The 26,016-nt window shown below is 36.7% G+C and overlaps 1 protein-coding gene across 2 annotated transcripts in view; it reads left to right on the forward strand.

The window, feature by feature from the left end:
- Positions 1-26,016, forward strand: part of STXBP1 (syntaxin binding protein 1) — an 890,876-nt gene that overhangs the window by 697,414 nt on the left and 167,446 nt on the right. For both annotated transcript variants that reach the window (XM_044058397.1, XM_044058398.1), the window contains exons 12-14: positions 12,193-12,258; positions 13,737-13,817; positions 20,300-20,438. In XM_044058397.1, the coding sequence (XP_043914332.1) occupies positions 12,193-12,258; positions 13,737-13,817; positions 20,300-20,438 (286 nt within the window). The remainder of the gene's footprint in view (positions 1-12,192; positions 12,259-13,736; positions 13,818-20,299; positions 20,439-26,016) is intronic.

Here is a 26,016-nt window from a genome sequence, read left to right on the forward strand (position 1 = left end):
ATTAAAGACTGAATAACCATACCCAATTCACAGTCATATGCCAATTTAGTTAACCATAGGCCACAAGTGCTGGCCTGAATGTCTGGGAAATTTATGCCAAATAGAAGAGGGCCCAAAACTTGAGCCTGATAGTACACCCCTGGTCACTGTTTTGCTTTTCAGAAGTGACCCCTGCTAACCACATGAGTTATGTTAAATAACCAGTTAGCTATCCTCCACGCAATATAAGGATATATATTCAGATTTACAAGTCTATCGGTAGTGCATGTATGGGGAGTAGTGTCAAAGACCTTGACCAGGTCTAGATATACTGTATGCACCGCATAACCGCTATCCATGGCTTCATTTACTTTTTCAAAGAAACTAATGAGGTTAAAGAGGCAGGACTTACTTTGATAAAGCCAAACTGATGAAAGTCCAGGGTTAAGAGTGTTTCAATGTCCAGATTATTGAAGTCCGAGATAATACACTCCTTAGCTGTCCATATGAAGCTAGTAAGATTAATGCTTCTGTAGTTACAAAGGTCTATGGTTGGGTCATCCTTGTCTAATGATATTACAGTAGCTGTTTTCCAGGTCTCAGGAATGTAACCAGTGAAGAGCCTTCGGTTAAAGAGTTTAAGTACAAATTCAGAAAGGCCATATTTTTTCACTGATAATCAGACAACCTGGTATGTCGTCAGGGTCCATGGATAAAGCATTCTTAGTTTTTGAAAGGGTTGAGAGAGTTTTATATGGATCACTAAATTGTGCTCCAATTTAACAAGACACGGTGATACATATGGTGGAACTGTGCAAGAAGTGACTATATTTGTGAGGACTAGATCCAGGGTGTTTTATATAAATAAATAAATATATATATATATATATATATATATATATATATATATATATAGGCACACACGCATAATATAGTATATGTTGTATATAACCTTCAAGTCTTAACACTATCCACACTTGAAGAATACTATAATTTGTTTGTTTGTGTCTTTCCGCTTTTCCCGGTTAGGGGTCGCCACAGCGGAACTCCGGTCCGCTAATGATTGGCAGTTGATTTTTATGTACCGGCTTGCCAGGCCTGACGCACAACCTTCAATGAAGGTACACCCATTCACGCATGTCTCCACGCAGAAGACGCTCTAGCTAAGAATCGAACCGGACATAATAAACTAGTCAAATTTGTTGTTATCTGTAACAAGAGAATTCACCACTGCCTGTCACTTAGAGAAGTATTCAACTGGTTAGAACTATCATGTCACCTTACTTTTTCTCAGCTAACTACCATACACAGATTTCTCTGTAAGCCAAAAAACATTGCTCAGGCCTTCACAACTTAATACAGTCCTACTCCCCCAATAGAATTTTATGCACTAGAGAAAAATCACTAATCATTGTAACCCAATCATCTACTTCTGCAGACGACTGTCTATATTCAAACCGTAGCAGTAAAAAAGTCTCTGTCCCTTTAAGATGGTATGAAAAAAAGAAAAAAAAACAACTAAACCATGGAACCAAATCCCACTACTACTGAAATACATTCATAATGTAAACTCATTTAAAACACTACTAAATATTCACCTATCAAGTCAGTGCATTTACTCCTGAATGTTTCCAGGATAGATGCCACTGCAATCTTCAGCTTGTCATATTGTCAAACCATTTTCTCTTCACTCAGAATCCAGTACCCCACAAATTGTGTTCACAAATGCCTGAAAACATTTTCTAACAACTCCCATTCATATACATAGGTTTGTGACACCACTTACCACCCCACCTCTATACATCTGATAAAAATTTAAGATAACCAGATATAATTTTCTCTCAATCTGTTTAACATGCCACCTCTTAACTACAATATTAACATTTTCAGTCCTGCTAAGTTCCTTTCATCACTTCCATTTGACTGAATTTCTAATCCCTAATCACAAAGATATCTTATCTAGTTCATAAACCAACTAATACAGCTCTATAAATGCCGAATATGCTCAACATCTACTAAATGTATATGTATCTTTTATATTGCAATAGTTTCCTTTATTGCATATGAATGTAATCTTATTAGCTAATGCATATGTAATTGTGTAATTGTTAATGTATATTATAGAATGTCTTCATAAAAATATTTGTAATGCATACATCTATAAGGTGTATGTGTGTGTATTTATATATGGATCTACTTAAATTAATGGAATACTATATATGATGACATGCATAATGTTGAATCAAATTGATCGACATTAGGCATGTTGACAAATTACTACACATGCACCAAGGTGCATGCAAAATTAAAAAAAAAAACAAAAGAAAGCATTGCTTTTTGCAGGGGGGAAGCCCCCTGCAAATTATGTATTCCAACTCTGAGATCACAGAATCAACTGAGAAAAGGGTAATTTCTCACACCTGACAACCACCTGTTTAGCTGACCAAATTGTGCCGCTTAAACAGATATTGATGAAAGTATCATTGTTAGGTGGACGTATTTATATATATATATATATATATATATATATATATATATATATATATATATATATATATATGTCTGTCTATATCTATATATAGCTAAATCTGTATCTCTGTATATATGTGTGTGTCTGTGTGGAGGAGGGCGCTCACACGGAGAATTTGTTGATCCTCCCAGTGTCTGTGTATTTTTTGATGAGTGCCCCAATTTCCTGCTTTCCTACCACATCCCAAAGATGTGCAATAGGTGAAATAGGGATCATTCATATTGATCATAGATGTATGTTTTTTTGTGTGTGTGTGTGTGTGTGTGTGTGTGTGTGTGTGTACGTGCACCATGAATACACATCTGTGTTCTGAAATGTCCTTTGAAATTAGTTTAACATTACAAAATATTTTGTGAATCCCAAGGACTAGACCCCCACATATCTATTCCATATGTAGTTTTTTACTGTTGTTCTAGTTTGGATTACTGTTTTCCATTAATTTCAGGTGGAATGTTGTAATTACATTGTTTGCATTAGCTTTGTTTTGAAAAGGGCTTCCATAAGTTTTATGAAATACACCTCCTGTGTATGGTTTTCTAAGCTGACTTGGTATTTTTTAATTTAGTTTTTTAGGTGATTTCATTTTTTTTGCGGTGTTAGGTAACATCTTGTTATTATTTTATTAGTGCGGTGAGACCTGTGTTAGGTTATATTAATTTTATGCTTTAGTTTTGATTTTAGGCAAAACAAAGATAACATATCCTTAATATGTCTATCAGCAATACCAAAAAACAACTAAAATAACAACAAAAAAATGCTATAAAATGAACGCAATAACACTCAACCACACTGGAAATGTATAATTATTTATTGAATGCAGGTACATTTAGTGCTTTCCTGTCATTCAACACAAACAAGAGGCACCATCATATCTGTCCAAAGTAAACAGCAGCTATCGCATTTATTTTTATAACGCTTATTTTTGTTTTATGTTTTAGGTAGTTTATTCTTGTATTTTAGCTATTTAAGAATCAATGGACCTCTTGTGTACCCCTCACAATAACCATTTCTGATGCACCGGCAACGATACCACTGTGCTGCAGTACAAAAAATGTGCCACACTGTGGAGTGCTGTAACAGCATGTGTTAAATGCTAATGAAGCATTCTTGGTGAGAGGCGTCTGCTAATTAGCCATGCGCTGTCCCTCATAACTGCTAGCATTAAACCATTTACGTAACTGAATAAGTCAGAGAATTACTTTACTGGGTAAGTTAACATAGCTGCTGCTGGCCCCTCATGCTAGTGAACACAGCCCAAAGCTCATGTTTATCCATCATGGTATAGGTAAGTGCTGGGGGGTTTAGGGACAGGTAGTGTTGGAAGGGGGTGGTCTGCTTATCTGTGTATGTGTGGTGCTGCATGTGGGGGTATGTGTCTTCCTGGAATGTTGCAGTAGGGGAGTTAGATAGAAGATAGGGTAAGCTTATGTGTATGTTTATGTGTGTGGATATCTATCTATCTATATATATATATATATATATATATATATATATATATATATATATATTGTATGTATATGTATGGGGAATGTGTGAGTGTCTGTGAGTGCAACCATGAGGGGTGTGTGTGTGTGTGTGTGTGTGTGTGTGTGTGTGTGTGTGTGTGTGTGTGTGTGTGTGTGTGTGTGTGTGTGTGTGTGTGTGTGTGTGTGTGTGTCAGTTGGAGTTTATATGCAGGAATGTGCATGTGTACATGTCAGCAGGTGAGTTGGGGGTTGTGAAACCACCCCACCTCACTTTTTTATACTAATGATAAAGTCCTGCAACACTGAGTCAGAGGGAACACTAGCCACCAGGGCTAATTCTCATTATCATGCATTAACAGCACTTAAATCAGACATGGTTTGGGGAAAAACAGACATCAGAGTTAACTTTCGAACACTGTGCCTTAACTGCACTTAACAAAGACATGGGTTGAGAGGGGAGAGGGCAGTAAAAAACAAGGATAACTTGTGAACATCATGCTTTCATGAAACTTATGTCTGGGGGATCACTAGAACCCAGGATACTCTATATATCATGCCTGGCAGTTATACAAAAAAAAATAGAGAGAGAGGATCAGGAAGGGAAGCACTAGACACCAGGTGTATTGTAGGTTCCCTCAGGACACTAAAAACAATTCAAACCCTACACCTGCCTACCTCCCATAAAGGAGATTAGTACTTTGCACTACCACTACAATCCACAGATAATAGGAAGATATATCAGTTAAAAATGAGGGGGAAATTAAAGAATAATGAGGGAAAGAATTTGAATCCAGCATCCCAGACACAGGAATGAGCAGCAGCATTAGCCCTTTTATGCTAACCCAACATTTAGTATAAGAAGGGTTTCTTGTGTATAATTATATGATTTTATTATTACTCATGGACGGCAACAGTTTGGGAGTTACAAGAAAGTGGTACTGAGCATCTTTAAACATAATTCTCAACCTCAAAGCCAATAATAAGGGTGGGGAGGTCAAATATGTGTAATCAGGGACATATTTTAATTGTTTGCCTTACAGACATGTAAAGTTACTAGAGTAAAAGCCTTTGAATTAGCATGTATTGAACTGTACACAAGATGGGTTGCCAACTGGCTCACTGACACAACCCACAATGTACAAGTTGCAGACTCCAAATCTGACTTCAAACTAGTGACAAGTGGAGTACCACACGGTATAGTCCTGGGACCTCTCCTGTTTGGTGTCTACTTCTCTGAAGTACAGGCTAACACAGAAGGCCTTTAGCTAATGAAGTTTGCAGATGTCTGCAAACTAAGAGCCATAGTTGAGTCCCCAAATGATGTGGACATCCTACAGAAAGTCCTCATTGAGACAGATGCCTGGTATCAGTCATGCCCTCAAGCTCATTGCCAAAAAGTGCATTGTCATCCTCTTTGGTAAAAACTCTGTACCCATGAACTACCACATAGGCGGCCATCTACTTAACGCTGAATGTGTGATAATAGACCTTGGGACCCAAGTGGACAGTAGTCTCTCCTTTGATAATCATATCGCCACAGTAGTCAGGAAATCCTTCTACATGGTACACCTCATCGCAAAAGGGTTCTCATCCAGGACAAAAGAGGTCATTGTTCCCCTCTACTCGACAGTCATTAGAACCAGTATAGAGTACAACGCCCCTCTTGGAATGTACCTCACAAGTCATTTGCAGCAGCTGGAAAGGCCACATAAGTACCTCACAAAGAGGATTACTGGCCTCAAACAGATGCCCTACACTGCCCGTCTCAAAAACTCCAGCTTTACTCCGTAGCATACACCTACTCCGAGGTGATCTCTGGCTAACATATAAAGCTATGTCAAACCCAGAGCTGTTGGACATGCTACACCTAAAGAAATCCCAATCCCTCCGAGCTACACACTCTAGGGACCTAAACCTTGTCACCACAATAAATAGGGCCTGCTGGAGGGATAGATTCCTGTCCCAGAGACTTCCCATACTCTGGAACAAGCTACCCATCTATGTCAAGCAAAGTTCCTCATTAGCGCTCTTCAAGAAGAATCTTGATGAGTGGATGGGAAATAGGAAATACACCCCGGGGATCACTTCTGTGGCTCTGCTCGACAGTGGCACAGGAAAATAACTTTCTTGGGTGGCGTAAGCCAGGGAACCTTGTTGCCTAGGCTTACTTAGGCCCTTGGGCCGATAGCCTAGTACCTACCTTTGAACCTATGTATTGTATGTATTGTAATGTACTGTAGCATGTATTCTGTGTATGCACTTAATGATATAAAGCCTGAAACTCAAACTCTAATATCTGACATTATTTAGTGAGTTCAGCGTGGAAATGATTTGTCAGAAAACTGCAAATTGTATGAGTAACAGAACAAAAGTAAGAGGATAAAATCTGGATGTTCTATGAATATATGGACAGTTCAGAGGTATTCCTCTAACAGGAACAGGCTGTAAAATCAGATACAGTTGGGAGGGATGGCGGTGTGTCCATGTCAGGGGAGGAGTCGGAACAAAGTCAGAAGGAACAATAGAGAATACCAGGAATAATATATTTCAGATGTGACTTAGAGACACTTAAAATGTTAACAGGTGTAGGACTGTGATGCACTTTCAGCACATTACGAAGTATGAAACACCAATGTCTAGCATTATTGTCTCAATGTAAGCTTAAACAAAATATTGAAGGAGACACTGGTGACATTCTGGACAGGTGTGGGTTATGTGGTGTGTGTGAATATGTATGTTTGTGTGTGTGCTTTAGTATGTGCATATGTGTGGGAGAGTGAATGGGGAGGGGCCTCTGCCTGTGAGATGAATGGCCCACCAGTGTTAACTAGTGCAGGAAAGTCCTGATCTGCACTTGCAGTAGTTATCAGTGATTTGCAGACATGCAGATTAGAGCGTAATGAGGACTTTCTTCAGTGCAGCCACAGTGTCTCTGAATTGTAAATCAGTGCATCACTGAAACACGCCCTCTTTACTTCATCCTTAACAGTGAGAAATAGGGTTCTTACTACATCCCAGAAAATGTTTTTTTGTTGACAGTGTTGCTTTGCTTTTAACTGCCTGCAGGTCTATTTTTATTTTCTGTTAGTTCTTGCTAATTAGAAGTAAAGTCAAATTCATGTTCCAGGTTCTTGACTTAGCTGGGGATAGGTGATTTTGGGAGGGTGGTGTTGATTTTAAAAGCATGCAGTGTATACAAGTCATTGTTTTCTTCGACCTTAATGGGTGTGGGCAAATGGCTTTAATGTAGCACTTCTGGCTGTTCGTAGAGGTATTGATAACTGCTGGATATGGACAGATATGTTTACAAACTATACATAGGAATAAAATATACATATATACAAACAGACACTATTTGAAAGAGGATGCATGGATCTGTTACACCGTAATATCCACCTCTGGTTATGCCATTACTATGTATATATATCTGCGTTTGGGATTGTGTGTGTGTGTGTGTGTGTGTGTGTGTGTGTGTGTGTGTGTATCTCACTGTTTTTGTATACACACACACACATATATATATATATATATATATATATATATATATATGTATATATATATATATATATATATATATATATATGTGTGTGTGTAAATGCATACATATGAATATAAATATATATATATATATATATATATATATATGTGTGTGTGTGTATGTGTATATATGGATTCACTTCATAACAGTGAAAACTCAAAACACTGAAAATGAGAAAACTTCATAATATAGAAGACCAAAACACTGAAACTTCAAAGCACTGAAAACTCATAGCAAGTGCTGTCCAAAAGTTTATGTTTATGGTTATTGATTCTATTGTTCCCACAGAGTGACTAGGTGATGTTACTAATAAAACAGAGAAAGCAGAGCTGAAGTGGATTCTTAACTTCAGGTCAGATTGTGGACCTGGCCTGAATGAACATGTTTCTATTAAACCTATTTTAAAGTCTTATAGATTGCAGAAAGTATGACTGTTTTTAGAGTTTATTTTTATTTTATATATTATGTTTTTTGTGTATACTGATCTTTAAGTGCTTTGGCTTTTCTTAGATAGAATGCACTCCATTCACTTACACTGCAGCACTTTTATTGGCTAGTTTGAGCTGTGTCTGCTTATGTCGTACTGTTTAAACGTCAGAGTATGTTGTCTGTTTTACTAAAGATCTGAAGAAGCTATATGCGAAAGTGTTCATCTGTTTTTATTTTTATTTTTTTATTAAAGTTCATTTTCCATAAAGTTTCCAGCTCTCTGTGTTTGGATTTTGGATTACTTCCTTTGCTGCCTGTTTGGAACTTTGCAATGTTTGCTGCTGCTCTGCTTGCTGTGTTTGGAGTCGGCCTGTTTGATTTTTCTGGGTACTTGTTTTACTTGCTGGCTCCATTTATTCCCTGTGGAGTTCTTCTTGGATTTCTTTATAATCTGATTGTTTTATAAAACATTTTTATCTTACTAGGCATATCAAGCAGCTGGAAAGACCCCAGAGGTTCTTCACTAAAAGGCTTACAATCCAAGAGCTGCTAGGGGCGGCTGAGTACTGTCCTTTATTCAGTGTCTCATAGACTCCTTTGGGGTGAGCTTTGCCTTGCCTTTCCTTTGGCCGTTACTGTTAAAGTAGTCTAAGATCTCTTATATCTCCTCAAATCAAACAGTCCCACTACCTCTAGAACCAGGAATCTAAACTTGCTTCGATAAATCAACAAAATAGGGTTGAGAGAGACATTTGTCATGCGATGATTGCTTCTTCTCTTGAACAAAGTTCCACTTCAAATTAAATAATGCAATACACTCCTTCTTCCTTCAAGTTAGATAACTGGATGGGTGGCCACAAAAACACCGTAGGTAAGACTGGCATGTTGCTCCTTGAATAAAGAGGTAATGCCTTAGGGTGGACATTAACACTGGGCCCAGTTGCCTTGTATTTTATATGGCTCTATGATTCTACAAATTGCATTTTGATGAAAGTGCAGTCTTGCATTTTGATACTTAGTTACATTTTTGTAACAACATAATAAATACAATACATGTAATTTTTTGGCTATTAGGAGATGCTACTGAGTTACTCTCAGTATGTAGTTAGTATTAAGTCAGTAAAGACACAGATTAGCAACTTTGTTTATTAACATGTTGATAATTGGAATGACAGTATGTTGCTAAAGATGTTCTAAGAACATAAGTTTGAAGGATATTAATGTTAAAAGTTGTATGCTTATTTTAGTTTTTATTGCTATTGCTGAGTTATACTAATGAGTCATCAATCATGTGACTGAGCTTTAATTATTTAAACCCATGGATCTGTTGATTGCTAATAACATTGATAAAGTCAGGAGGTAACACTTGGGTCTGTTACGGGTTTGCTCCAGGAACCAGTGATGAGTGGATTTATAACTTACATTTGAGTGATACTTCATAAGTTCATAGATTAGTACTAGGCTAAAAGCCCTTGTAGGTCATTTTAAGCCTAGACAATTACCCCATTTGAGAATCAAACCCTGCACCTTGTGTCTGTAAGGTAAACACCTTACCCATTATGTCATCCTCCCACCCACCACCACTTGTATACTGGCCAATTTCAGTGTTTTTTTTTTTTTATATTTGCCATCTGTGCAGTTATTTGTCAGTGAGTTTTGATACATAGTGATTTGATGAATAGTAATTTGTGACATGATCATACATAATCCTTATTATATTCTTGTTATAAGTACAACTTTAAAATGTGCTGTGGTACACTTTGTATTCTGAAAGGACAGGACATATCTAGAAAAACAATATTTTTGCAGAAACAGTGAACATTAACTGTTTACACAGTTATGATTTGAGGCGCTCCATTACCAATGCTTGCTCAGTTATTACAAGCATGACAGAGGAAACAGAGATCCATTTACACCATAACAATCTATCCATTGCAGATTTCAAGAATAAAATATGGTAAAACACAACTGAGTGAATCTGTCACACTTTTTGGGGCTAGGGATACCAACATTCAGTTAAAGTTAATGTGCTTCATTGTAAGTTATATCTAGACTGAGCATGAGCGTGTTTTTTTATTGTCTAAAAGTTTTAGTAAATTGTACTTCACTAAATCTTGCTTCAAACAGTTATCAGACTTCCCCCCAGTTATATATCTAGTCACTTAAATTCTAACTCTATCATTTATTTCCCCATCAGGTAAATTTTATGTAGTATAAAAGAGAAAATGTCTTGTTTTTCCTTTTTCTTTAAGTAATACAGCCATAAAGTAATATTTATATAGAAGGAAGATGGGAGACAGTCATTGAAAGCACTTACTTTTTTATTTATCATTTGTTGACCAGGTTAGTCCGACCAGGTTAGAGTCTCTTTTCAGGGCAAACCTGAGGTGGTATATATACTACTAGGGGAAATTTGGCCAGGGCATTGGGAAAATTCCCCTACTCTTTTCAGTAGGTGCCCTGCAATCTTTTATCTCCACCTGAGCTACTACCAATTTAAGCAGCTAGGGCCTCGGTTTAATATTTCATCTGAAAGATGGCACACTTAGGAGTACAGCATCCCTTTTATGCTGCACTGTAGTGTCAGCAGTCAATCTTGACTGGTGTGGGAATAGAACCCACAGCATTTTGTACCAAAGCCGAGTGCTACCTGTTGCACCACTGGCACTGCTAATCACTGCTTATTAATTCAGTGAAATGCAGTTTTGTCAGGCTTATTTTATTTTATTACACAGTGACTTGTAAAGTAGTGGTTTGATAAGCTTTCATGTTGTTACATAAGCATGAATTTGAGTAATTATCAAAATAAAACATTAATTTTCTAGTCATATCTCAGAAAATGATGCATTATGGAAAATACTTTAGTTTGATAATGTTTTTCTATCTGTTAAATATGGCAGTCAACAAAGGATAAATATCACGAAAAGTAAAACCTAAAAAGATATGATATTAGTTTTAATGGTACTTTTCCGTTATACCCCTACCAGTCCGCGGTGCTGTAATTTGCCCGTGTTTCCTCACACAAGCAAGGGGTTATACATTTGTCTGTTTTGCCAGTATTTCATTACATTTTAATGTATTTAAAGAAAGTATGACATACAGAACAAATGCTAACTTCATTCTTTTTGTGAGGAAATACCAGCAAAACAGACAGACATACAACTCCTTGCTTGTGTGAAGAAATACTGGCAAATTACAGCACCGCGGACTGGTAGTTGTATAACGGAAAAATTGTGGATGTGTGTCATGCTTTATTTAACTACATTAAACCCCTGCCATGTGTTTGCTTTGCTGACTGTGTAAATCATGAGGAGTGACAGTGTGTGTAGTGCAGGAAAGTAGACAAAGAACAGAATGCTACGGTTCTCGTGCATGTAAACAGGTTTAATGATGTTGAAAACAAAACAGCAGTTTATATACTTTTAGTACATGTAGTGGAAGGAACAGGCATCATTAACATAAAGAACTATAAGTGGCAGGAGTGCAGCAGGAAATAAAGCTTTTGAACACGAAGTCCTGTATTACTGTAAATTACTGTAAATAGAATGTTCACCGCCGGCTCGGGCTATGTGTGTGCTTCATGTTTTACTTCCCCTAAAACCTGCTATCACAGCTACATCATGTTCAAAAAATATTCCTTTGGATAATGGTTACAGACAATTTAACATGAAATACACAGATGGATGGATACGGAGTCATGTTTTACTGTAAATTACTGTACATAGAATGTTCAGCGCCGGCTGACGCTTTGTGTGTGCTTCATGTTTTACTTACCATAAAACCTGTTATCACAGCTACATCATGTTTAAAAAGTATTCCTTTTAATAATGGTTACAGACTACTTAACATAAACTACTCAGATGGATAACGCTGGTAGCGGTGTAACAGAAAAGTACCGTTTTATTTGCTATGGACTAAACAAATGAGGTTGCCTTAAATACCGTGGTGTGTCTTGAGCATGGTAAAGTTTTGTTTTCACTGTGATACTTGTATTCATAGCTGATTATGAACTGGCTGTTCTAAGTTCATTTCACCCCAAGTAGACAGAGCTAAATTTTTATTTCTTATGATAATACAAGCTACAAGTACAAAGAAATCAAATAGGAAAATTCATCAGATGCCTAATTATCTTAAATGTATTGCAATATTGTGGATATTCGAGTTGATTATGAGCCACATATGTAGACATTAGAACAGACAGAGAGAAACATTTACACACTGAACTAATCTAAAACATGCTTTTTCCACAGACAACCATGAGAGACTTGTCTCAGATGTTGAAGAAGATGCCTCAGTATCAGAAAGAGCTTAGTAAGGTAAGAGATTCCATGGGAGCAGGATGGGATGGGCACTCATACAAGAAGAAGGTCTCATTTCTGAAGTAAATGTTGATGTTGTTACACCTGTTATATAAACCAGTTAGGCTGTCCAATGCTGGATTTCAAAACACACTGGGATTTTGGTTATTCTTAAAATGAAAATGGCAATTCTAGAACTTGATGGATTACTACATTTGGATAGTTTTGTTACTTGTTTTGAAATCACTGTTTATGAGGTACTGACTCATCTTTTCCTCACTGGCATTTGTGAGACAGAAATGTGCAGTGTATGGCTTTTAATTAAAAAAAAACAGTGTAATTTATTTTTGGGAGAAAGTGATGTGTTAAACTTTTTGTGCTGAGTATGTCACATGACTTCTGTCTGGAACGTATTCGTATGATTTGCTGACTTGTCTGAGGACTGGTAAAAGTGTGTGACTTTGTGTGATTATTTCTGCTAGAGAAGATACGATATACTTCTTCTGTATGTCTCCCTCTCATAGGAAGTGTGACACATCACTTCCTGTTACTATTAGTAAGGTATGACTTCCTCACCTACATTATAGCTCTGAGCTTCCTGTTGCCAGGAAGTGTATGCTGTTTTTTTTTGCTGCTAGAACGGTGTATAAATTCATAGTCTAGAGTCATGCTGCATGACTTCCTCATGCCAAGAAGCATGGCATGAAATTTCTTATTGCTGACAGCACGGTTTAACATTTCCTATATGTGGGAAGCATGCTGACTGGCTTTTTAAGAATGTATAAAGTTACTTCCTTTGATTCACAAACAAGCATGCTTTTTCTTTTCTTCTTTTTTAATTCCCAGAAAATAAGACTCTCTTTGATATACATGCAGCATTTGACACCCTCTGTCAATAAAGTCAGAAATGTAAATTTGTCAGACTGAGTGATGAAGTTTCTGAGTTTCTTCAGCTGAGAGCCTTTCCTTGAACAAAAATGTCTGATGAATACTTTTTAGTAGAGATGATATAATCTTGTTATACACCAGCAGATTACTAGTTCATGTAAATTCAAACTGTTTGACTTTTCTTGTTTGGGAAGTACAGTATTTGATTTTCTGAATTATAAAAAAAGGATGTATGACATTTCCCAAAACAAATGTTTATCATTTTTTTGATTAGTAGTAAATGTGTTTTTTTTGTTGATGCTGGAGAAAGTGAGGTGTTTCTTCCTTTTACAAGAAGGCATATTTGGTATATTCCTATAATTATAAGGCAGTGTATATAACTGTCTAAATGGTTACCAGAAGTAGCATTTTGTGTCACACTGCTTGACCATTAAGTAAACAGTTTTTTTTCTGGGTGACCCAGTTGGTAGCAGTGTACTCTATTAACCTTATTTATGAGAATAAGAGTGTCAGAAATGGGATTAAAAATATTGGATAGTTAAGACCATTTACTGAGCCATTTAAAACAGCAGACAATGTGAAATGCATTTATTTCTCTGTCTCTACAGTATTCAACTCACCTGCACCTAGCAGAAGACTGCATGAAGCATTACCAGGGCACAGTGGATAAGCTCTGTAGAGTAGAGCAGGTGAGAGTAAATTTAATTTTTATCTTTATTTATTGTTATGACTGTGCAGTTCAGGATCATACTTGAAACTGCTGTGACAGTGAAGATTTTTGCTTCTCTTACAGTTTTCATTCAGGAGGGACCTGGCCATTTCAGCCATGTAATCTCTTCTAAAAGGCTTAAATTTATAGTTCAAGCATTACATTTTCTACAGCATTTTCCACCAATGAAACATTTACAGGTGCTTCAACAACAGCCAGTTCTAAAAGCAGCTGTGTTTTCTTAAGCAAAAACAAGTTTTAAATTTATAGCTGAGCCTATTTATTAGATAAACTAATGATTTGTCTACATTCTCAATGGATTCCTGATTAAGCCAGTTGCCACTTATGACTGTATTCTTTGGGTCAGTAACATGACAAGGCAGTTTGCATGACTGTATTCTTTGGGCCAGTCACATGACAAGGCAGTTTGCAATGCCTCCTATTTGTTCAAGGAAAATTTTCCATTGCCACCAGTGACAAGAACATAAAGCCTAACTTGCTGGCACATATCTGGCCTAAGTGATACGTTAGCCAAGCTGGACTTCCTACAAGCACTGCTGTGCTAAGAAACATAAAGACGACAAATCCGTTAAGAAGAATGCATGCAGTATGAAGCACAGGGGAAGGATCAAACGAAGCAGAGATCCAGGTCCCCTGAGGATTTGTCTTGCTTTCTTCACAATTTTTCAAGATGTTGGTTATATTGGTCCTATCAATGGATCTGTCTTGTTTTATAGCTGGCTAGGGGTTGGCCTTTAGGCTTATGAAGTTTATTCTCCATTGTTACAAATGTTGGAGTCATGAAAAATCTCCTTTCTAATTGATGGACAAAAAATTTCTTAAAGATCCCTCTTAGTCCAACCAGATCTCAGCTCCATAAGTTGAGTGCCTTTTGTTGAACTAAACTCTTTAACTTCCTTGGTAATTATTGTTAGATCTCATACCACTTAGAAGAAGAATTCTTCCCTACTGATGATGACTACCTGCTGCTCAGATTCCCTGTTTTCACTTTCTGTTGTAGTAGGGTTTTCAAAGGGCAATTCTGTTTATAAGACCATACTCAGAATTTGTCTGTGCTACTTCCTTTTGTATGCTCAAATCTGGTGAGCTGCGACAGTCCCTGCTCTTACTAAAAGAAATTCACAGAAAGGGTGAGATGGAGCAGTTTAGCAGCGAGAGAGATGTTGGGCACGTGCTGTAGTTTCCCAACAGACCTACTTTTCTGTCCTTCTCTGTCTTCCTGACTATTGTCAGGCCATCAAACAGACCTGTGTGACAGCTCTGACACTCCTGACACAACATGTTTATTTATTTTATTTATTTATTATTTGTTAACCATGAAAGTCCAACTTGGAACGAGCCAATTTTCAGCAGAGACCCAGGGAGAAATGCTCCAGACACATGTCTTTGTAACGTGGGAGGAAACCGGAGCACCCAGAGGAAACCCACACGAATGCAGGGAGGACATGCAGACTCCGCACAGAAGGCACCCCAGCTGAGAATCGAACCAGAGAACCTCTTGCTGTGAGGCGACAATGCTACCACTGCACCACTGTGCCGTCAAATTTAGTTTTAATTCAATTTAAGTTTAATTTTTTAAATGTCCCTGACATCAAAGCCACATAAGGATGATAAAACTTTACCAGTTTCTACTACCTCAGAAGGACCCCATGTTAAGGCAAGCATTAAAATACACAAACATATGTACTGGCCAGAACTGGGGAGCTTTTAATGAGCATCACTAGACAAGGTAATCAGTAGTTATGTTGACACTGAGTGCACTTCATATATATTTTCACATCATCAGTACTAGCTAATTATACCTTTTCATGCCTGTCCAGATTTTCACAGAATGTACAGATTTTTGCCACATATTTTGGTGTGTTCAATATGTTTTCTGACAAGTCACTGACAATACAAATTACTAAATAGTGACATACATTTGACTTTCAGACTTCATAGCCTTCATAAAATGCATGCTAATACAAATCATGTTATTCTAGCAACTTGCTAAAATTGTAAGAGCAGTATTTAAAATCTGTACCAATTTTTGGGTCTTTGTCCCATTACTTTAAATTTTGTCAAGATTTCACTTTCTGAGAGATTTGTATTTATTTATTGACATTTGGTAACCAGGAAATCCACTGGGTCAGAAACCTATTTTCAGTGGAGGCCCGTGGAGAAAAGCTCCATTTACAAATCAAAAAATATTTTAAGACAATATTATATTTACAGAATGGACAGTAACCAAAAATGTTTTACACAGTTTTCTAGAGATTTGAAATACATAGACAGAGTATAAAGATTTATACAATTCTACTACATACATACATGCATTTCTAGAGATTAGTAAAATACAGAGTACAAAGTTTTACACAATCTATTTGGAGTTTGTAGTATACATGGATTATTTTTAGTGGCACTTAAATTATGGAGGAAAGATAGTAGATACCTTCTTATTATAAAAATTTTGATGCATGTCAATACATAAGCAGTTTTGGCCTGATAGTGAAATTAAGAGAGAAAACGATGCCATACCAAAACAAATATAAAGTCAGATCAGATTCAGAGGATTTAAACATTTCCTGAAATTGATAGGAGTCATACTACTGTGCATTTAGATAGAGAGGTAATTGGAAAAAACTGGCGGAGCTATTTGTGCTCCTAAAAAGGCTAAATAGAAATAAATTACTTTTTACTCAGAGATGAGATCTAAACAAGAACCCAAAGGCTGGGTCCCCAGTCATCTCTGACACTTAGTCTGTGTCATAAATAACCTTGATATTTAGGGGGTTTTATCATTTGAAGAAGGAATAGCATATCCCTCATCATCTGGAACTCTGTTATACACTCAGACTTCTAATACTGTTAGGCTGTAACAGCTTTTCTTAAACAAAAAATAACACTTTGTTATCCTTTCCTACCTTAGGAATATCACTGTACTGTTTATCACAGCTGGTTTCCCCTTCAGCTTTATACAGTATATTTCACTAGCTCGCTTGCATACAATGTCTCCTACATTTTCATGTACTCTTTATGTCCTCAAAGATGCTATAATATGTTGCTGATCTTCAGTGTCTCAGAAGTCTTTCACTGTCTTATCCCACACATCACAGCAGGGACAGTTTTCTCTTTGAATGTTTTACAACCCCACATGCTGTTCCGCATTGCCAGCCTCCATGATATAAAGCAATTTTCAACAGACAAGTACAGTAGAGGTGATTTGGCATATAACTGTGTACAGAGTAGGCTGCCAATGGACAGAATAGCAAATAATTTTCTAACTGTGCCACTGAGGGGAGTGATCAGCACATGGTAAACATAACATATATTGGGGTTCATGTCATATTTGTATTTTATTTTACTTTTTATTGTTTTTATTTTTTATCTTTTATCCCATTATTAGCATAAATTAGTCCTTTTGGATGAGCCCTCTTAGCCGATCAAGAAATGGCTCGATAAAATAATCCTAATTTTGCCCATCTGCTTCCTGGGTTACCCATTTCACGTATTTTAGAGGCAATTTTCTTTTGTTGCTTCTTATAGTACAGAGTTTCCAGGCAGCCCACAGTAGAAGACAGATCCCCTTCTACCACCATTATGATTTGCCTTATTCTTAAACCCATTGCACCTATGATGCCAGCTGTGAAGTATCTTAAATGGTTGATCTGAGTACTTTTACATTTGTACGCAGCAGTGCGTGTGAGTGATGCCCACTAGTTTCCAAAAGGAATTGAAACAAGAAGTCATAAATGCCTCATTCAGAGTCAAGTCTTTTATAGTGACAGAAGCAGAAAGCACTAATAAGTAGAAAAAGACGGGCTTGGCATTTCTTATAATCTACTAACTTAATAACATTAGTGCACCAAGAGAAATGTCAAAACAAGGCAATTCCACTGGATTTTAGCCAAACAAAGGTAAATTCTGTTGGTTAAAACACTTTTCAAAAATAAAGCCCTTAGTTGTAAGCACTAATGTGTAGTGTGTAAATATAATATGTTAACTAGTGTCAGAACTGTACGTGTCCATTAAGTGGACCTGGAGGAAACCCACACGAATGCAGGGAGGACATGCAGACTCCACACAGAAGGCACGCCAGCCGAGAATCGAACCAGAGAACCTCTTGCTGTGAGGTGACAATGCTACCACTGCACCACTGTGCTGTCAAATTTAATTTTAATTTAATTTAACTTGATATAATTAAAAAAGTGATCATCAAAGACACAAACTATAAATGACTACAAACTGAGGCCTATCCGTGCATCAAGAATAGACACACAGTGGCATAGCTGTTCAACTGCTTGTGAAGTGTGGTACTTGGAGCACTGTCCTCACTATTGTGCAAAGTCGCAGGTCCTTTACAAATCTATGTTCTTTGACTGTCTTGCTAATTCAACACAGCCCTGTATGTTTCACACACATCTGGTTGTTTTGAGGACTGTCTGTCATTAGCTTATTTTTTCTGTTCTTACACATTGCTTTTTGATGGAAGACAAGTAAGGTTTTAGCACTCACTCCACACACACACACACACACACACACACACACACACACACACTACATATGGAATAGATATGTGGGGGTCTAGTCCTTGGGATTCACAAAATATTTTGTAATGTTAAACTAATTTCAAAGGACATTTCAGAACACAGATGTGTATTCATGGTGCACGTACACACACACACACACACACACACACACACACACACACACACACACACACACACACACACACACACACACACACACACACTGTTTTGCAATCAATGAGTTTGCTAATGACACCAGTATAATGCATATTATAGGGTGATACATAACCTAGTTATCCACTGCAACACTCCATTCTGGATACCAGTTTACAGCAGTGCCTTGTTTGCAATGCAGTACATACATTATAAAGAATTACAATTTCATTCAGTTGTTATATCATTTTTGTAACTACCTTTCTATTTTCAGGTCTTTATTCTAGCCATTGTATATTATTTTTGGTGGAAGATCTGTTTTTTTTTTTTTTTTAAATCAAGGAGAAAACATAAATGTTGGTTTATGGTAATGCTTAAGGTTACCCCAACAGGATAAAATATGGTACCCGGATGCTGTCATGCCATATTTTACCTACAAGGAGTGCATGCTATGTCCCCCACCACAGATAAGGATTATGTTATTTTTTTCCTAGATATCATTATAGTCAGTCCTTGACCTTATTGTGATTTGCAATATTAGCTCTGTGGTTCTGATGGATTCATGCAGAACCCTTGTTGCACACCATTACATATTTTCTCTCAAGGTGGAAAATTATGGGAACAGTAACTTAACCATCATTGTTTCTAATTGCTGAGAAACCATTCCATGTTTTTACTGTGAAAGTAAGGCACATGGTAACATATCTGTATCCTAGAGACTTGCCAAATTAGAATTACTGATAGTATCTTGTGTACTAAAATAGTTCGCTCTTCTGCATAATACTATTATAATTTTGCATTTGCAAGGGATGTGTGTGTGTTTGATATGTGTTTCTATTGAAATATATTCCACTTGTAGTGTGTATATTTTGACAGCTATATCAAATGTAAAGTTGTGTAATTAGCTGAAGTTTAACTTCATCTGGTTTTCCTATATTCTTATTCTCCAAGGATCCCATTTTTAGTTATTAGCTGGGTACCTGCCAAGTAATATTTTGTAAGAGTTAATTATTATTCATTATGAGCTTCCTAAACTGAGCTGAGATTAAATTAATTTTTATCAGTGCATTTAGAATAAAAAGTATATATTCTTTTCTGCTGCTGTGCCGCAGGGTATGGAGAATACTCTGAATTACTGTAAACTTAAAATTAGTATAAATTGCCCTTATTCACACATTAATTCTCACTGTTCCGAGGATAATAATTATATCCTCAGACTTTCCATTGGAACCCAGCTATGTTCTAATGATGCTCATCTTGTAAACCTTTGTTTCCATGTGCATATGGCATGACTCTGAGTTAGTCAGATCCTCCAACTTCACACTCAGTTCATCGCAGAAAAGTGCATTTTTGCCTAGAGTCAAACGTGGTTGAAAAGAAACCATCACAAATTATATCCATGCCATATAATGCAATATAAAGTCATTTTGAAACATTCTCTTATGTAGTCCTAAATATTTAAGTGTACAGTATTGTCCTGTTTTGCCTCTTTTTTTTGTATTTAATCAGAAGACATGTGGTGGGTCAGGCAGTGACACCACCACTACACACAGGTACACACCCTGAAAACTCACTGTAGCTGTTATGAAAAAAAGAAGACTGCGTAACAAAGGATAAATCAGTTTTCATAACCATGGGATCATTGAGTTAAGCTTTTGGTACAGCATGATTGCAGAGTGCAAACTTTCAAATTTGCATGAATGAAAAAAACCTCCACACAAAATAAGATCAAAGAAAGATAAAACCATATGTCTCATGTTTTGGGTAATTTCTTTCACAGGACCTGGCTATGGGAACTGATGCTGAGGGTGAAAAGATCAAGGACCCGATGAGAGCAATTGTTCCAATCTTGTTGGATGGCAACGTCAGCACATATGACAAAATTCGTATCATTCTCCTTTACATCTTCTTAAAAAATGGTAAGTCGAGGCTTGGTCTTTGAGGTGAAAGGTACACCAAGGTTTGTCCTTCCAGGTAAATGGAGGCAACAATTACACTGGTTTGAGCTTGATTCACATTTTTCTAAAAGCAAATTGAAAAGGCAAGATCTGAAAATGGGACATAAAATGGGTTTGGAGCATCAGCAACAATTGTTATTAACTTAAAAGAAGAAAAATATATATAGTTGGTGGCAGATATACCACTGTTATGACTTCCTTACTGCTGTTTACTGCTTTCATAATGTCCCTAAAGTCCCTTCTGTTTCTGAAGTGATATAGTATCAGAACAGGTCTTTTATATATCCATCATTTCCCTGCTGTCTTTGACACAAAAAAAACCACATTTTACATCTGATGATGTTTGTCCATAGCTTTTAGTCTGAAGGCTTCTGTTGTACGGGGGATAACTGATTCCTTGAGAAAATTAGCATTTCTTTTTCTTTCTTTCTGAACTTTATTTATATCACTTTGGGTAAGTCTGCTGGTCATTAGATCCTTTTCAACAAAGTGAGATTCTTTTCCACCTTTCATTTAGGGTGCACACATAGCTGGTCTTAGGCATAGGCCAACTAGGCAGCTGCCTAGGGTGCCACTGTAGCAGTGGTCCTTCTCCAGTAGTCTGGATGGTGTAGGTAGACTAGGATGGGGGCACAGGGTGGTGTTGGGGGGAGCTGTAGAGACCTTTTACCTAGGGCACCAGTTGACCAAAGGCCGGTCCATGCACACCCTATGTACTTTTAGTTTCCATGCCTTCTTTTCTCTCCCTCTGTCTCTGTGTGTCTGCATATGGTTTCAGGCAACAGACCCTATATCATTTTAGTTTTCCTTTTCCGAGCAGTGCACGGCAGCTTGTTTTTGCAGACATGGAGATTCTAGAATTATAGACTGAAATCCAGGCAAGAACTCTTCAACTGTCTCTACATAAAGACAACTTCTTATTGTAATTATGTTCACTGTTCACCCAGAGATCTGCTTACCTTTCCTTTTTCATATTATTGTCATGTAGATTTAAATTATAGCATAGCACATTTAGGATGATGGAAAAAAGGAAAACAAAGGAATAATACGGAGTAGGAATTTCATTCAGTTTATATTTATATGATAAATATACTTCAAAATGAACAAATGAATTCTGAGTGCACTAATTTATGTTAAAGCTTATGTTAATACTACAGTATCTACCAATATTTTCTTGGCTGTTAGTATAAAGTCACTCCTCTCTCTCTCACTCTCTCTGTTAATATATGTCCCTCTCTTTGTATATATGAATGTATGTGCGTGTGTGTGTATACATACATATACACACACACACACACACACACACACACACACACACACACACACGCACTTCAATATGTCTGTATTTAACATGCAATAGTAGTAAATGACATTTCAGAGACTATGAATCCAGGATCCTATCTCCTAGTCTTTATATCTCCACCATAAAGAAACATGCCTTCATAAAGCTGGTGGTTTCTGTCTGAAGTTAAGGAGTATCAGTTCAGTAGTCACCATGTGCTAGGTTTAGTGTATTTGTATATTTATATTATAGGTTCATAGGTGTGTACTAGGCTAATGGCCCTGGAGCCTTTACAAGCCTAGCCCACAGGATTACCCTTAATATTCTTAATAATATGCTTGTATTAAAGCACATGTAGCTTTTGTCTGTATGATCTTGGTTTATTTTATATCTGTAATAAGTTGCTGCAGTCATAGACTCTGGACATCTGAAAAAAACTGACCACCAGATTATTCTTGATCTTCCCAACTTATTAAACTAAACTGTTAGCATTAATATTGCTAATACATTGAGTTTCACTGCTCTTTATAGCGAGTAGTAATTCTGATGCAACAATATAAAAAAAAATATGGCACAGTGTTGAAAATATGGCTTTCAGGAGGTATATCTTTACCTTGATTCTGATATATGAGAGAATTTTAAATGGGGTTAGTGCTATCAATCCAATGAGAAAAATCAAATGTTTCACCAGTAGAATTTAAGCTGAATTAATACATGTTTAAGTGATGTTTTAATGCCATAACTAGGGTATGCAATTTGACACGCCTAAGAATTACTGAGACTTTGAGCCTAGTAAATACTCAAAATTTTCTACTCAATGAATTAGACTTAATGTTCCAGAGTAAGAGTATAAGGGATTTGGCTTATTACGCTCCAGTCTATTCATTTTTTTCATATTGCATATATAAAAGACAATCAGAGCTGTAAGATGACTACAGTACACTATAACCCCATCTACCAGAACAAACCTCAGGTGAAAAAACATCCCACCTAGATTACAAACTTCATATTTCTTACACTGAAGATAAAAATTATAATATAATCATTTCTGTAATAGAAAATCCATGTTAGGGGATAACATATGATTCCAGTATTGTATAATTGTTCTTTTAACAGCTAATCCTGCCAGAAGCAGCATACCAGTGCCATGACATTTAAATGAAGTGAACAACTTAAAGTAATCCAAACTCGAAAAATCATAAGTAGGTATAAAAACAAAATGACAAAGACAGCAGATGGAACACTTTTGCCACCATATGAAAATATGGGGGCAGTCCCCTTTTATATTTTTCCATGTACAAAAAATAAGACAGCCGTTGCAACACATTTTTGTCCAAGTTATTCTTTGGGGCATCAAATATGCTCCCAAAAAATCTTCTGTTGAATAATCTTATTTCTGTTTGATATCAGTCTATTTCCAAATAGATAGATAAGTTTATATGACAATTTGATATTTCATTTTTTCAAAATCTCTTGTAAAGCAACAATACTAGTGTTTTGATCAGATTAAAAAAAAACAAGTTTGGCCTTATATTCCCAGATTTATAAAATCTTGCAACACGTGAATCTGGAGAAGTGGAAAAAAGTGGTAGGGGCACACCATTAATAACCCTACATTTAATAGTTCGTTCAAACAATGGAGTAAAATTATAAATATCCATCCATAGTTTGATCCCAAGCAGAAATTATAAATCATCTGAAAGATAGCTCTTAACCTCTTGGCGACCTTGAAAATTTCATTTAATGCTACTGTGGAAACAAGAACTTGCAGATAATTCAAACCAGGGAAAATGAATATTAGGTAAAATATCTAAATAGTTCTTAATGTCTTCTATATATTTCTAAATATCTTATATATTTAAATAAGAGTCTGAAGCTACTCGACAATATACATTTCCACCATGTAGAGTCATTCATCCCTCAAACTGAGTTTAAAACATAACAAAGATTCACCTAATTATTCTAGTTATCATAATTTACCTATGATAATAGAAAACATGCAATTCAGGGTCTCTAATATTATAAGCAGTAACATTTATAGGTCTTGTTAGAATTTGCCATGGAATCCAAAGGCATCCTACTCTCTTGAAAAGTTTTGTCCAAAATTCCAGGAGGAATAAATATTCTATCAGCTAATTAAATTCCTAAATCTGGTCAAGCATTTACCAAGCTAGAAATTTTATTCCCAGTCACTTCTAATTGTGGTAGAATAACAAATACATTTGCCAGAAAGATCTAACCCAAAGTTTTTAGGAGTCCACTCTTTTGAAACTTTGAGAAATAAAGGAATCTTTGTTTATTATCATGACCCTAGTTTTCTTTTCATTAACTACGATCCCTGTCACTTTACAAAAAATCATTGCTCACAAAAGACAAAGACAAAAAATCTTTAAGAACTGAAATTAAATTAGCAGTGTTGTACAAACTCTTCAAAGATGCATTCTTGAAATTCATAAGGGCAATAGTGGTATTGTATCATAGTGAACTGATAATAGGAATTATAGCTAAAACAAACGGAGTGGGAGAAAGAGGACTGACTTGCTTAACTCCAGAATTTTCTTGACTTATCTGTGAGTAAATATTAATTGTGTGATAATGCTTTCTCAGAGAAAGAAAGGGTTTTTATTAAGTTTAAAATATTTTTGGTAAACCAATATCCTCAAGAATATGAAAAAGATGATTTCTATTAACTAGGTCAAATTCTTTATGAGAATCCATGGAAGAGAATGCTATATCTGAATCAAATATGTTTTTGTTGTTTGTATAACAAAGTAACACTGCCCACAATAACTGAATAGGTATTGAAATTGATTTGCCAGAAATGAAACCCAATTGAAAAGGAGAAATTATATGTGACATCTTATTTAGCAGAATCTGATTCAAAAGTTTTGCCACAATTTTATAGCTAGTATTTCATAGATAAATTATTCTATAGTTGAAGCTGATGATTACGTTTATTAAGTAAATACAAAGTTAAATCATCAACAAAAGATCTGATGGTATCCATGTCACTATTCCTCACTCTTGGGTCTTGGATCCGAGCTCAGAATTGAGCTGGCAACTTTACAGACAGCCTCTAGGCTCGAGCTCCTCCCACTCCCATGATCCCTTGCTGCCCTCTAACTCCCCAGATCTAGTTTGCTGCAATCAGCTACAGACGGTTTCTTGGCTCAGCTCACAGTGGGATAAGTAGACTGTACCCCCCTTGGTTACTAGATCCATTTTTGGATCTAATTTACCATCACTCTCAGCTTCCGATTCCAAACCTACAGACACTTCATCTGATGGTATGGTTTGTCTGCTTTCAGTAATCCTGAATCAGCCCTGGCTACCTTCTCCATTAAGAATATTATCCTGGCCTCTCAGAAGGCTTCCACTAGAAGGATTTGCACCAGTAAGCGGAAACAGTTTTCTATTTGGGCTAAACAGTGCAATCTCAATCCTGCTTTGGCTTCCATTTCAGATATCTTGCTCTTCTTGTCTTTGCTTTTCTCAGAACAGAGCTAGCTTTTTGGCTATCAAGGTGCAGTTGGCAGCAATTTCCAACTTCCGTGTTTGCAAGGAACTTGCTTTCTCTTCTCTCTTGGGTAAAGCTTTTTTTTAAAAGGTTTTTTTCTGCTATGAGCCCCTGTCAAGGATCCTTCTCCCCCATAGGAGCTTTCCTTTTTGCTGCAGTCTCTCACACAGAGTCCGTTTGAGCCTGCTGCCACATGTGATATAAAATTATTGTCATGGAAGATGGATTTTCAAGTAGCCATAACCTCAGCTAAAAGGGTTTCAGAGTTGCAGGCTCTTTCTATTAAACCACCTTTCATGTTTTTCATAAGGATAGGGTGGCTGTTCAAACTAACCCATCATTCATGCCTAAGGTTGCTACAGAAGTGAATCTGATGCAGTCAATCCAAGTGCCAGTCTTTTTTCCAAATTTTGCTAACAAAGGGGAATATCTCTTGCATATGCTTGATATGCCTAGGCAACTGTGTTTCTACTTAGATAGGATAAAGAACTTCCGCAAATCTGACCAGCTGTTTGTGGCATTCTGTCTTAACAGGAAGGGTAAGGTGGTGTCCAAAGTAACTATCTCTCATTGGATTTTGATGTGCATTTCCTTTGTTTATTTGTCCAGGGGTTTATCTTTACCAGGGCCAGTTAGAGCTCATTCCACTAGGTCAATGGCTACGTCAGCTGCCTATCTTGCCTGTCATTCCATAGATGACATTTATGCGGCAGCCACCTGGTCTTCTCGTCACACTTTTG

This window comes from Protopterus annectens, chromosome 16.part0, assembly GCF_019279795.1.
Source record: "Protopterus annectens isolate FY-2018-M chromosome 16.part0, PAN1.0, whole genome shotgun sequence".
NCBI classification, from domain to species: Eukaryota; Metazoa; Chordata; order Ceratodontiformes; family Protopteridae; genus Protopterus; species Protopterus annectens.